We start from the raw sequence: 15,613 nt of genomic DNA on the forward strand, positions 1-15,613 counted from the left end.
TCAACTTATCACTATAAAATAAAACATTCGACCGAGCCAATAATAACCTGCTCTCCGTTAGACGAGGACTAAATCAACTAGAGTATCGCTACTATGAATCAACGAAAACCGCTACTGCCGCGCCGCGATTAGCGCTGTCTAAATATTTTTCAAGTCAACCGCTGTCGTTCGAACGTAACGCGCGCGATATATAAATGCAATTTTATGTCTCCCTTTTTTCGTGCCACATGCATTCGTGCACGGTAGCAAAAGCGGTTATTCCGGCGTTAAATTTAATTTATTCCCAATGCTGACGTATCACGAGGTATTCGCGTGATCGCCTCTCGACAGCACAGCGAAAAAGCTTTCTCATTCGAGGAGAGTAGATCTGCGGATAAAAAGGGGTACACATTTTTTCGTGGAATTCCTTCGACACCTTTTTTCTCCCTTAAATCTCCGGTCTTTCAGCATTTTTTCGTTCACATAAACGGGAGAGAAAACGGTTTTCGAGCAAAGAACAGTTTAGATGCATTGAAAAGATCGGCACACGAATTTGAAATTCGCCGCAGTGGCGCAGTTCGACCGGTAAATTACGCCAAATTTTCACGTGCTCAGAGGCATAATTTTCTGAACGATTTATCACCTTGGTAATGACGGCCGGGACCCACCTCGCAGTCAAAGAGATCGTATGTAAGCCGGAGAACGTTCGATAATGGCGTGGCCGGTCGGACACACCAGCCTTTCGTGATCGCGAGATGTAATTTGATATTAGCGGGCCGTTTCGGTGGAAAAAAGTGGCGCGTTCCTACCTAGCCTTTACTCTCTTTCTCTGCCTCTTTAGCGTTCTTCACCGCGTAGCATGGCCTGATCTAATGGACAATGGAAGGTCCACTCTGGCATCGAACCAAAGACACACCGACGTGAACACTGACGCGACGCCACGAATTTGCATAACTTCACGCTGCAGGTGTTCGTATTGCAGCTTCGTATGTGTATTGGTACGTGCATTCGTGTGCAATTGACACGAAAGTAACGTAAACCATGGCTTTCGACGGTTGATGAGCAACGGTAATATAGGTTGGCAACTAAGTGATTGCGGAATTTGTCATTACCATCCAATGATAAATATATTAAAGTTTTCAAAATCCCAGTAATTTCGTTAAATAGATACAATCGAGATTTATTTTGTACTTTAAGAATTTGAAATAGTCGTTAAAATGGCTGTGGAAGGCAGTTCTATTTACGGTAGATTAGCAGGTGAAACGATGATCGATCACCTGGTTGAAAGCAAGCTGTTGCTAATGATTATCAATTAGGTGTCGATAATTTATGGTCGACTCGTAGAGATAATAGCCTCGAGATACGTATGTAGGTTCCTACAAGCGTCGCAATAAATTTCATTTTCTACATAAAAATATATTCGCTATGCTTTAAAGGAATAGATTTTTGCAATTGTTTAAATTGTTTAATTCTACTTTGTAGAATTGGCACGAATGATAGACATTACGATTGAATATACGTTTGACAAATAACATTACGGTTGAATGATATACGATTGAAGATCGATTAAATATTTATGGTAGAGTATCGGCAGCGAGTGAAGAGCGATTCGCAGAATGCACGTGAAGAAATGGGCATACGTGGTGACACGTGAAGAATGAATTGCACGTGGCAAAAATCACCTATGCTTTACTTATTCAGTTAAATATTTTACTTACTTACTACTTAATTACTTTACCAACCTAACCTCAATCTATTAATTTTACACGTCTTTTTGACCTTTTGCACTCCAATGTCGAGTGTAACTCGATATCAGTTTTTATCTCAACAGCTCCCTTGTCGACATTCTTTCAGTCCCACCTTTTTTTGTGATTGCATGCTGGAAATTGTTTCAAGGTATATCATACACTTAAAAATTAGAAAATACAACAATAGTGTGAATAAAACTAGTATTTAAGTGAATTTGTTTCTTGTCTTATTTTTTAGTTAAAGTAAATTTCAAATAAAACATTTAAAGGCGTTGGCAACTGCTGCTAACGAAATTGAAATAAAATTCAAGTGCAAAGGGTTAAGTTACATACATACAATTCTTTCTCCATTCTCCTCTTAAAAATTCATACGTAGTTTTGTTATTAATTTTCAAGTATTTACCAGCAATCGTTAAATTCTCCGCAATTGCCCTGTTTTCTGTTTTAATTCCATGTTGCAGCTAAATATGCAACCTAACCCTAACCTAACCCCAATCCAAAAGCTATTGAACCGAAAGAAATTCGCTTGCAAGGAAAAGTCATCTGCAAAATTGCTTTCCATGCTAAATAACTACATTTATTTCGATGAAATTTCGTAATATCGTTATCGCTACCATATTCATAGCCTGTCTCTTTCTTTTGCCCAAAAGAAGTAAGTCGTCGATACTGATCGATACGACGTTAACATCTACAGAACAATCCTGCAGCTCTCCATGCAGTTTTGGTGCATCAGGAGCAGTGGGCCGCTGCACTGCGACCAACTGCAGCACTCCCTGAGGGTATAAAAGCGGCGGGTGGTTGCGGAAGTCGTGGCTCGATGGAAATAAAGTTTCGTGCAGCAGGGCATCGCGAGGTTAAGAACGACGATATATTGCTGCGGCCTGATTTCAGCCCGGCACGAAAACCACCGTTTCCTAAGCCAGTCTTTGTACGCGGTCCCGTTCCATACGTTCCTTCTGTCACCCTTTCTAACGTATCCCTATGTATTGTGTTGACAACTAAGTGATTGCGGGTTTTGTCGTTACCACCCAACGACAAAATCCGCAATCACTTAGTTGCCAATCCAATAGTACCGTACAGTAATCGTTAATAACTAACAAACAATTAAAAATTAATAAGGAATAATCGTTTTCGATAAAATTCAATGACTATAGGGGAAAATGAAGAAGAAATAAAAGTGACGTGATTGGTCGACTTTGTTCCGATCGAGGACCGACGCAGAGTGGCGCGTAATGCACCGAATAACATTTGTGTCGCGCGCCCGAATAATTGATCGTCCTTTCACGTGCCACACCGGACGTAAATCGAAGAGCCGTGGTAAAATCGTTCGTCGAAGAGGATACGTTAATATTCATGATCGAGATTGTCCGAGCTTGTCGTGTCGACGTGCAGGATTATTTTCTCTTTTGGTCCAACCAATTGCTTTTTCAATTTCAACCATTGGCTTGGCAACTAAGTGATTGCGGATTCCGTCATTAGGTGGTATTGACAAAACCCGCAATCACTTAGTTGCCAACCATCCAAACTATAAACCATCGTGAAACAGACAAAATTATACTAAATATTAAAATGTGTAATATAATATATACTATTATATCAAAATACTGATTTATTGTAAAATCTAACAGCATAAAGAATCTCCAAAGAAGTAATGCTCCAAGGAATTCTAACATGAATAAAAAAGAAAGATTTTTCTAAATAACCTAGTAAACTAATAAATGTAAAGTTACAGGTTTAAATAATCTGTATAAAAAATCACAAATCGATCATGTTGACAAACGTGCCAGTTCTCCGGTTAACATTGTTTCGCTAAATCCTATCAACCCATGGACTTGCTTCAATAGAAACACGGTAAGCAGTTGTTCAATAGGATTACAAGTCCTAAAATAACACGTGAGAAAACATTCGACCCAGCATTATAGAAAGACGTTCGTGAAATTCATCCGGACAAACTTTTCACGGCAAACTGAGCACGTTTTCCACTAGATTTTACGACCTGGTATTTAGCAAGCAGGTAGAGACAGTCGCGTATGCGACGCAGTCCACCGTTAACACCGACGATTTTCACCATCCGAGATCGGACACGATACGAAACGTGCGCCGCTCGCATAGTCATACGAGCATCCTCCTCGTTAGCCGAAATCGCCCTTTCACCTGGTCGATTCCGGAATAATGGGAAACTGGCAGAAAACTCTGGAAAAATGGAGAACAATAGGATTTAGCTAATGAAATAAACAAAAGTTCTATTTCCCTCCGAGATCCATTATTACGATAACATAGTTTAGAATACCGTAACGTCGTTCCATTCACCTAAACGCTACGAATGCCCATTCAATGCAATTCTAAAAATTGAATTCATTCGACTCGCCAATTTTCGCCAGATATTGTTATATTGTTATAATATAAGATATTACTGTAATATTAATATTTGCGGTAACGATTTTGATGTTATTTAGTGGTTAAATGAGTATGCTTCAATGTGATGTAATTTTAAAACGAGGAGCAACTAGTAGAAAAATAGTAGTGGCTAATGAAAGTATTCGAACGCTTACACATGCTAACTTCAATGGTCGAAATAATGTACATTAAAGTAATTCGCTTAGACAAGCAGATGTCGGTAGGAAGATGGAGGTTTTGAGGTTATGTCAGTAGAATTTGAAAAGGATTCAATAACGTAAGTAGGAGTTGATACATTTATTAGAAACACGCATTGTAAGTAATTGACAAAGGCATTTGAACGCTGTATGTATTATTAAATTGTTTAATATTAATATTTTGTTGGACCACCTTTAGCAGCGATAGTGTGTCTCAATCGACGTTCCATACTGTAAATCAATGAATTTGTAAAACTACATTCAACGGACTTCCATATTTCTATAATTTTATCTTTCGATACTTGCTTTGAGATTATATGAAATTTGTTTCATTTTTTCCGATTTCAGCCCATAAATTCTCAATAGGATTTATGTCTGGACTTTGTAGTAGAGTAATTAACATGTGTGGTGTATTTATATAGGATTCATTCTTTCACAATTCTAGCAGTATGCTCAGGATCATTATCCTGTTGGAAGTGGAAATCTTTCAATAATCGTAATTCACGGGCACTTTCTTTAAGGTTATTCTTTTAAATATTTGAATACTTATACTAATCAAGTATTCCATCAATGAATATCAAATTTCCGGCGCCACCGGCAGCCATGCACTCCCACGTCATGACCGATCCACCTCCGTGTTTCACTGTTTCACGTAAATGTCGAATTTCCAATTTCGTATTTGGTTCCCTCCACACATAATTTTGACCATCCGAGCCAAAAACGTTAAACTTTGTCCCAAAAAGAATTATCTTTATTAATATAGGTTTTTGCAAATGTCAATCTTTTTTTATGATTTACCGCATTAATACATGGCTCGTTTCGCGATACTCTGCCACGAATATTATTGCTTTCTCTCCTCTCTTCCAGTCAATTTCTTTGGTCGACCTTATCGACCTTTGTTTACGAGTGTTCCCTCGTTCTTTGACTTTTTTACCATATAACGTATCGTGGACTTGCTTCTGTTCACAATTCTGGCAATCTCGTTACATGATCTGCCGTCCTCATGTAATCGGATATTATTTCTCTTCCACAATTTTTTGTTTCACACTTGTTGGTATTCATTTTAAATGCTATTGTGCACACTTTCGCGTTACTGTTACTGAAACGATATCCTAACATCAAGTGAACGTACGAATATTTTCATTTAGCAATGATGTTTACATTGGCTGCAAAGGAAGATGAAAAACTATCAACAGTGTTACAGCGCTCGAATAATTTTCTGAGACACTCATCATGAACGTTTCTAATAAAAGTATCATAATTCCTGTCTATATTATTGAGTCGTTTTTCAAATTTTACTGATGTAATCTTGGCACTTTTCCGTCGCTATAGATACCAAATTGTTTTAACAAATTAATTTAGTACACCTCATTTTATTAATTGAAATTTGTAAGTGTAAGCGTTCGAATACTTTCGTCAGCCACTGTATGATAACTCCAAGAAGTTGTAGAAAAAAGAAACTAACAGCAACCTAATATCCAAGATACGATGGTGTATATTATTTTCACGAATTTTTCCCGGCAGTTGCTATTTTTGTAAATATTTTTCAACGGAATCCCATGACAAATTTAATAAAAAGGCAGTTTCTTTTTAACTCTCGAATTTGCCAATTTTCCGTGCCGAGTCCGAAATAAAAAGGAAAAAAGCTGAGATAGACGAAACGATAATCCTTTGACGAAAACAAAATCGAATATGATTTACACGGACGTTTGGATGTTTGTCCAGGCAACCTAATAATAACGGTGTTCATTGTTGTATCGTCAATCCCACGGCTGGACTCTTTCGTCTATTTAGAAATAGGCGTTACGCGGGCATTGTGCGCGGACTTCCAGGAGAGAAGCAGAAAACATCATTGTCCGAGAAATGGTCGAGTCCGAGTCGCCCTTGGATGCTCTCCTCCGCGTACGATACCCTCCCTCGTTGTTGCGATCAGAAACGAGGCCGAGCCGTTCGTGCGGAATACAAGTACCGAACACACGTACGCCATCTGAATAGTGCAGCATTACCGGATACCGCTCGTACACACAGGATGACTTTTATTATTAAACGATGAAATTCCACGATCTGGCTGCTTTGTAATCGTTTCAGATTTTTGTCAATAGAGTGGAGATTTTAAAGCTGATGTAATCGAGTATCCTTTCCAGATCGATTTTCCTTTTATCTACGAACGCAATAATATGATACTGTGATACGTTGAAGTCTGAAAAACAAAAGTCAGTGAATATTTTTAACGAGATACCAGACATCTATAAGGGGTTTCTATGGGAGATATGGGACCTCAGTGACGTCGGTAAAATTCCATTACATTTTCCTTCTAATTAATCTTTCTAATAGAAAAAATTAATCTTTTCTAAAATTCTTCCTATTTATGATAGAATCCTATATATTGCAGTGGATTTTAGAATTATATAAAAAAAGAATTACAACAACCCAGCAGTGTTTCTAAAAATTATCTTGTATTATCCTACTATGGTAAAAGTGGCATGATATGGTTCTAGTAATAATTACGAAACGCTAGAGTTAAAGAAAACAGATACGATACCGCTTTTTTGTAGACAGTTTCACAACTTCTAATAATCCGAGAGTACTGTAATATGTATAAATATAGCTTAATAAAAATATTAGAAGTATCGATATTAGAACCCGTTTCGTGATCGTTTTATTCCTACCATTCGTTCAACACCTGCGTTTAATTACGACTTGCGTTAAGCAAGTTGTAGGTAAAAGGACGTTTCCAGGACCACGTGATAAATTCGACACCGACAATCCTCTCTATCCACGAACACATATCCAACCGTTTAATTTTCCAACTCGATAAACCCGACACATAACACATCGCCGTTAATTAACAGACAACCATGTATAATTCATGTGCTATTTGCTAATGGGGACAGAAATAGTTACTCTCGAATGGTTGGCACCGCGAAATTTCATACACCATACGCGACTCTAGGGAAATAAGAGCTCGGTATATTAGACGTTTTATCGACGGAGTCGGTTAACCGGAACCGTGAATCATATCGAAACGAATGGGCAAACCTTCTCGAGATTTCACGGTAATCGACCATTGATTCAACGCGTCGATTCTCGATTACACCTATCGATATACGCGTTCCTCATTGCAACAGGAGACGTGGCGATATTTTTCAATTTATATTAGGCTGTCCGAAAAGTTTCTTTCGTTTCATAAAGTGATAATTAGTTGACAACAATTTCTGTTTTATATTATTTTATTGAATTAGGTGTGATCCATTTCGTTCTATTTCTATTATTACGTTCGTGCATAATTCAATAGACTAATATAAAACGAAAACCATTGTGCGTCTTACGTTACACTTTATTTCTCCTCTTTTTAATATTATCCTTGGCAACTAAGTGATTGCAGATTTTGTCATTAGGTGGTATTGACGCAATCAAAGCCGCAATCACTTAGTTGCCAATCCAATATTTCTCATTATTCGATTATATATATTTATTCATCTTCTGTTTACAGGAGAAAATATTTTCAAATATCATTATTTCTTATCTATATAGTTCGTTATCTTCTAATAGATAAAACCACGAACGGAGAAAGAAAGATATCTGGCTCGATGGAAAGTGTGGAGTTCTAAGGAGAAGCTGTTAGGCGAATCGTGAAAGTAAACAACTTCTTTTTTGGAAGTATATATATGTAGTTACTTACCGGCGAACCGGCACCAAAGTGAAATTATGAAACTGTTTGGCAGTCTGCTCAGACTTATCTGATCTTTATTATCCTAAATTAGAGTACTCTTTTTGCGATAGAGAAACTTCAGGTTTGATGAATACGTCTTTTGTAAAGAATAAATTTCCATTTCACTTTGGAAAGAAGAAGAGTCATAGAATATATAGCTAATAGATTATCTCAGACATTATTTTCTATTCTATTTGTAATATTTTAAATTACCGATTACTAATTACTTTAAATTACTTGAATTACCGATAATTGACACTTTGACTGCCACGTGGGTCGTATATGACCACGGTTTCTCTGTGACAATTGTAAAAATTGAATGAAAATTGACAGTTAGGGCATTTACAATATAACCGATGAATAGAAGATACTTTGAAATAAAAAGTGCCCCATTGAACAATTAACATTTTTATTGGAACACCAATAAAGAAAAAATGAGAACAAATCTTGCATCTAACGGTACACTGTGTTTGCATCCATATCTTTGAGGGTTAGTCTACGAATATTATTATAAACACACTTTAGAAAATAATTATGAATGCTGCTTTATAATCATATAATTGAGGTTAGAAGTGTGCACATACCTTGCTATTATATATAGAATGAGCAAATACCGTTTACTAATATCTTCTACACGTTTCAACAATATATTCTGCACGTTTTGCTTACGACGAAATAACGAATGCGAATGGTTTGTTGAAATAAACGAAGCCTTGTTATAATACGTCGCTGTCAACCGTTACCAAGGCGCCATAGTGGTCACCCGTGACCACCAATAGGATAAACGGTCCATTGGGGGGAGAATGTTGTCTTAAATCGTCAATTTATTATTATTTTGCCATTGTATGCTTTGAATAACAAAAATACTCCCGTGGCGTCCTGAGGGAAACATGTGATTTCAGCGTGGCAGTCAAAGTGTTAACACGAAGCTATTTCTACGAAAACCAGTGAAAATGACTGGTATTTAAAAAATACCTAATAATAGAATATTTTTATATTTATTGATTTATTACTTTCTTACGGAAGGAATTCCATGTTATGTAGTACATTTTTGGTATTATTAATCCATCATCCCTAAACGAAGGTTGTGACACATTTATAAAATTGTAGAGCCAGTCATTTTGACTAGTATTGGTATAAGTAAATTATTTTCAGTTTGAATACATAAAAAACAATACGGAAAAAATATAACACGAAGTAGGAATTTTCAAATAAAATTGTAAAACCAGTCAATTTGACCGATATGGTCGACCTGCCAAGATCAGTGTTCTTTCATTATTATATCTTTCGAATGGCGGATCGGTGTTGTGGAAGCATTAGAAACCATATTGGACGCGACAGACGCGCCACACCAGACGACGGAACGTCTATTCGACGATTCGAACGGCATCGAAATTTAGCGAATTTTCCGGTTTCTTGCCCCCTTTGATGATCCCCCGGCCGATATTCCGACCAGACGGCGGATACGTAAACCTACACGTCGAAAATAAATTTTGCCGAGTATTGCCGGTTCATTCTAAGGCGTATAGAATGATAGCTATTTCCGTTAAGGAGAAAAAAACCGGTGCCACTGTCTGTCCGTGGCTTCTAAAGATAAAGCGTCTGCAAGCGATTTAACAAGAAAATCACTCTGCTCCTGTCTGCATCCTGCCCTATCGAATTCGTTTCCCCTTTTTCACAACCCTTTTCCTCGTTCCAAAAAAACGACCACCAAAAGACAACCCCCGGAAAAAGAAAACGCAAAAGAGAAACGAAGAGACTAGCGATAAAATGGAAAATAAAAATATCAGTACGCAAGCAAGTTATTCGCCTTTCGAAATTTATCGATGGCTAGAAAACAGCAGACGCGGATGTTGACTCATTGCCACTCTCACTTTTCCTGCGATTTGCATCGAATCTCTTCCACATATTTATGCGCTCGATACCAGCGCACAAAATCCGACCGCTCGTTTCCAATATCACCGATACGACACCGCGCCTCTATTATCTTCTTTCTCTATGACTGTTTCACATTTTCGTTTCCTTTACTTCGGAACGTTTCCTCCTTATGGATCAGACTTGACTGTAGGTAAATTCTCGAATAGTACCGACTCGGTACCCGAGGCCGACACACACAGCAGCGGTCCTCACACACGTTTCTATTTATATTTTGATGTATTCGCGGCCGATTTTTGCCTAGAGGTTACTCATTCACTCGTCGATGAATTAATGTATAACGGATAGCAGGAGGGGGCAGAGGTTCGCAAATGTATCGTATGCTCGTCTATTCGATCGAATAAATACGAATCTGTTTGGTTTGGAAATTTGATGAACACACTCTCTTAACGATGATGAAACGGTGTTTATTTCATGATCGATAGATTAGGCGATGACGAGTCAGATATGAGATAAACAAACCTATCGAAATGAGACGCGCCACGGTCTCCTTCTGAACAACGATAACACGTACCGATCGAAACGATTCTGATTTATTTTGCTTTTGCGAAAAGATACTTTACGCTGAGTTTTGACCAAAACCTTACTGATACGAGCAATGAAATTTTTAATTTGAGAAAATTAAAAGTGCTATAGTATTTACTAAATGTGTATAGTAATATAATATCACTATATATATGAAAGTTTAAACGTTCAATAAAATTCTTTAATAAATGCCGATCTTATCCATCTTTCCTATATAAGATTCCAAAGAAAAATGCACTTTTATCATTTTTCCATTGAATTGGTCGATTATTAAGGCTGGATCTTATGAAAGATAGTATCGTCGACGTCTTGGAAGCGAAATTATCACAACGTTCGTATCAGCTGAAATACTTTAGGACCGGTTAGGTTAACAGTTAATCCATGCGTTTAAATTTATCAGGGGACTGAAGAAATATGCAAGGTTGTTTACGTACATATGTACTACTTTCGGTTATCTACTATTATTACACACGACAAAGTGCTTCGATGACTGTGAAACCAATGTTTTTCAATTCCTCGACTTTTAAAGCTACAAAAATGATTTACACTTTTCCTTTCGCGAACTACACATAATTTCGCGACAGTCTGAAAATAGATTTCGTTTCGACGTTAGGTTTCGCGTGCACGTAAGAAGAATTATAAAAAAAAATAAAAAAAAAAAAAAAATAAAAAAAATAAAAAAAATGGTTATTGTATAAAAAAGAAAATAGTTACAGGAAGTTTGGAAAATTCTTTTGGAACAAGAGAAAATATTTTTTCCTTTGCATACAAAGAGAGGCAAGTTTAGAAATAAAAGTTAGCTGGTTTATTCACTCATTAGACAAGAGTCGGTTTCGCGACGCTGATCGTTGCGAAACCGGCGACAATAGCGATCATTTGGCCGCTAATTAACACCGATATGAGAAGAATCGGTGTTGCCGTGTCGCTGCGGCGTGTCAAGAGGACACAGATTCTCACAACGCGGCCACGGATTGCTGTAATCCAAATAATTACCATCGCCATTCTCTTTCTCCCCGTGACAAAATTCTTTATTTACCACGGAATTCCTATATTATCATCATTCGGCTCTTACTCCCGGTCTAATTCAACGACAAATCGCTCGGTCAATCCAACGATCAATTGCAGAGTGCAATTTGCTATTTAAGAAGAAATTACGAACGTAGAGTAATTCGGATAAGACGGACCTCGATAAAGAAACGCATGAAATTCACAAGAAATTCATGGGTTTTCACGCGTGTAGACTATGACTGATCCTTTTCATTGAACAGTTTGCGTAATCGATATAAATAATCGATTGATCAAATAAAGCAGAAGTACGAAATGCTTCCTTCCTGTTTACGTAAGCATTTTATAGATAAGATTTAATAAAATGTCAAAAGTGTTACCAATATAGACAAATCAAAAATAATTTCTACTATTATTTCCATTATTTTTGTCTTTCTTATTTCCTTATTTATTTCTACCGTGTTCCGCAAGCGTATGCATCGACGACAGTCGCTTGAAACGAGCCCTAATGTTACGAAAAAGAGTCATGGAAATTGGTAGTGGGGGAAAAGTTAATGAAATCCAAGGTAGGAAGAGAAACACGTTGACACGTATCAAACCGATGACAACGATCAACGATTTGGATTTGAGAGGAAAACGGGGTGGTAGTGAGAAGCGGGGAAGGTTAATTTTACGCGACGCTATGGAAATCCGAGTCGATACGTCAAATCCTCTCTGCACGGAATACATGCGAACTCGTATAATACCGCGGTTACACGAGGCCGTCTCTCGTTTTTGTTCCTCTTATTCTGTCTACGTCGTCCGCTGTACGCTTCCATTTAACAGCTAGCAGTAGCGGTGCACTGACTCGAAAGTCTGGGAATCGAAACCGCACGGATTCCCCGGCGGCGAGCCGCCTACCCGACTAGACAAGGACCGAGAAAATAGCGAAATTTTTACCGAGATGCAGAGAGAGTGTGACTAAAGCACGCGTCGTTGATGCTGGAAAAGAGATATGGGCATGCACACGCGCAGGGGAAAAGACGAAATACGAATACATACGTATATAGGTAATAATACGCTATACACTATATAATATTTATAGCGTAAAACAGCCGAGAAACGAGAACGACATTTTCTCGATTCGAGATACGTCAAAAGTTCCCAATGATTGATTTAACATTATGTATACAACTTATAAACGCGAGAATCCTTATTGGTAATTGCTATCGATGATTCTTATTGGCGAATGCCAATGATTCGTAGGCAACGATACCACGACGACGATCGTCGTTAGTTTTTCTCTGTAGCGATTCCCCTGGCGTGCGCGGCGTGACTTTTTCCTTGTTGAAACGAGAAATAATCGACAAGACGGCCGTCAAACGTTTCCGACGTTCCGTCCAACGGATAGAAGAGATGGATTGCATGCTAACCTGAAAGTCTAGCGAGGAATCGAAGCATACCAGCGGCGGAAGACCAGCAATGAGCCGCGGTTCCAGCGACTAGAATTCCACCAGCGATCGGCATTTGTGTTTTCCTCCTCTTTCCCCAATTGTCCTGGCAATGTGTGTATGTGTGTACGTAGTCGGTTTGGCCTCTCGTGTCTGCGCGTTCCTCTTCGGCCGTATGCCAGAAAAAGAGAGGTAGGAGAATCGCACGAAAGAGCGAGAAGGACGGAGTGTAGCCAAGGGTGACGCGGAGTCCTAGCCTAACCTAACCTCTCTTCCTCCTTTGGTGTAAAGGGATATACAGGCACGCACCGGATGAAATGCAAGATCCTCTTTCGACGGGGCCAAGCACGAGACAACCGGTCGCGCACTGTTTTTTCAGTTCATGGCACACACTGTTCCCATAGCCCGTGATTTTTCCTCGGATGTTTGACACTCCCGTTTCGGCTGGACAGCAGCCGGTTTCGTTTCGTTTTTCGTTTACGTGTCGGTAGCGTGTGTGCGCGCGTGCCGTGCCGTGCCGTGTCGTGTCGCGCCAGTGAAAACTCTGCCAGCGCACAGACAGGAATGGTATAGACTCAGACAGAGACGGGATAGATAAATTGGCCTTCAGCGAGAGAGAGGGAGAAAGAAACAGTCCATTACGGGGAGAGGGGAGAAGCGCGTACGACGGCGTAAAGTCCGACCACGGCCTCTATGGGATGTGAGAGAAAGAGAGACGGATTCTATCTCGTTCTCTCTCAGGATACTCCTCTCCGTACACTTCGACACGATGTTGTCACGATTCACGCACTCATTCGTTTCTCGACATTCGAGTGGCAGACGCGTAAAACCCCGCGCGCGCACTTCAGGAACTTCTATAAAGGTTCGGAACCAAAACCTGCTGCTGCTACTACTGCTGCTGCTGCTCGTTGCTGCGACTCAACCAACGAAACTTGTATGTACGACGAATACGCGCGTTTCGCCGTGATCGTACGCTTCGAAACACTGTTGCTTAAACCACGAGTCACGGAAACTCTCTCCTCTTTCATCGGCTGTTTTTCAACGACGATAACCAACAAACGCGAACATGCGCTATCGTAGCAATGTTAGATGTATCTGTACGATTGTCCCGTCGATGATGGTGGTCTTACTACTCGTTGCTGCTCCTGTTAGATATGTCATCGTGACCGCGGTGAGAATCGCGATGATATTCGCGGTGTTCGTGGGCCCTGACGGGCCCTCGCGGTTCTATTGGCAACGACACTGCACTGTCAGACACAGACTACGATAGAACAGCCGAACGACGACTGACTCCTCCACTCGCAAGCCACCAGCAACGTTGCCACATCACTCCCGAGTCTCAATCGGACAAGTCTTCGGCCACCGACGTACAGGTACTGCGATCACTGCGTTCTTGGTGCTGGCGCGCGACCGACTGTTCCATTCGATTTGTTCTCTCCTCTTCTTTCTACCTCGCGATTCTTCCTCGATACACCGTTGTCGTTGCTCTCCTTGTTGTTTATTCTGTTCTCTCCTGTCCTATCCTACCCTGTCCTGTCCTGTCTTACTCGTTTTGTTTCGTTCCTTTCTATTCTCTGTACACGTCGAAATCGTATCCGCTGAATCAAGTCGTTTTTCGCCTTGCCACGACTTGTCACCGACTCTCCAAGCCTTTTACAGTGCGTTCACTCTTACGTGGTTCTCTCGAACCCGGCGTGTTGTGTCGCGACGACGAGGGTTACACTCGGCAACTGATCGCTGGCTATTGTCGCTACTATCGACTGCGGATTCGGTCGGTGCATCGAAATCCACAGAAACACTGTGATCCGAACGAGCACACAGCACCGAACTAACTGACCACATCTGCTGCCGATTTGCTGGCAGCTCTGTTAACTACAGCGCACGGCCGGCCAGTCTGCCTCTGCCAGCCAGTATGCTCCTTCGCTTTCTTACTCTCACCTACCAACAGTCTGCCAGCCTTCTCGAATAGGCCGAGCCTACCTCTCTCGTGTATTCTCCTTCCCTTCCCTATCCCCTGCTCAACCGCTTTCCTTCTCCTTTCCTCTTGCCCTTCCCGCTACTCGCCTCTCATTCACTCGCTCGCTTGCTTTCTCCATCCTTTTCCCACCGTCGACTCTCGCTTCCACCTACTACCTTCCTATCCCGTTCTTCGTTCAATTCTTCGTCTCTCGCTCTCCATCGAATGAATGGTTTTAGTTCGGGAGGGCGACCGTACCGGAAACAACCGATTGCATCCGGAAATCACCGAGCCTGTACTTCCCGCATTAGAGCGCTTCTTGAATAAAATTCTATTCTTTCCTCCTTTCTTTCCTCACCGTTTGATATCTTCACCGCGTAACTTCCTTCCGAATTCGTCATTCTCATACGTACATATCCGGGGAAAAACAGTTGATAATATAACTCGCTTATCCACCGTTTTCCTTACAGCGAAATCATCTATGACACTACTGCGACTCACCTTTCTCCGTATGGGATGTAATCCGTTGTACAGGATCGCGTTCCACGAACCTTTTCGTGTAACTTTTCGTGCGTGAAATTGTAATACGTTTTGACGCGTGCGTTTCGTTTCTAATGCACGCGCTTCTGCGCGTGTTTTCCTTCGTCGCTTCCTCTCTTTTCCACATTCCCTTCCTTCGTTCGATCGACACCGCTTCTCTTCACGGAGTGTCCCGTAACGGTAGTTAA

At 40.2% G+C, this 15,613-nt stretch overlaps 1 protein-coding gene across 2 annotated transcripts in view; it reads right to left on the reverse strand.

The window, feature by feature from the left end:
• The window catches only part of LOC126926612 (uncharacterized), a 73,857-nt gene extending 58,428 nt beyond the window's left edge, over positions 1–15,429 (reverse strand). The window contains exon 1 of one of the 2 annotated variants that reach the window (XM_050742999.1): positions 12,941–15,429. In XM_050742999.1, coding sequence (XP_050598956.1) covers positions 12,941–13,004 — 64 coding nt within the window. In that variant the 5' untranslated portion in view covers positions 13,005–15,429. Of the gene's footprint in view, positions 1–12,910 lie in introns of both variants that reach the window. The other variant, XM_050742998.1, reaches the window with a different exon arrangement.
• Between the last annotated feature and the right edge of the window lie 184 nt (positions 15,430–15,613).

This window comes from Bombus affinis, chromosome 18 (assembly GCF_024516045.1).
Source record: "Bombus affinis isolate iyBomAffi1 chromosome 18, iyBomAffi1.2, whole genome shotgun sequence".
NCBI lineage: Eukaryota > Metazoa > Arthropoda > Insecta > Hymenoptera > Apidae > Bombus > Bombus affinis.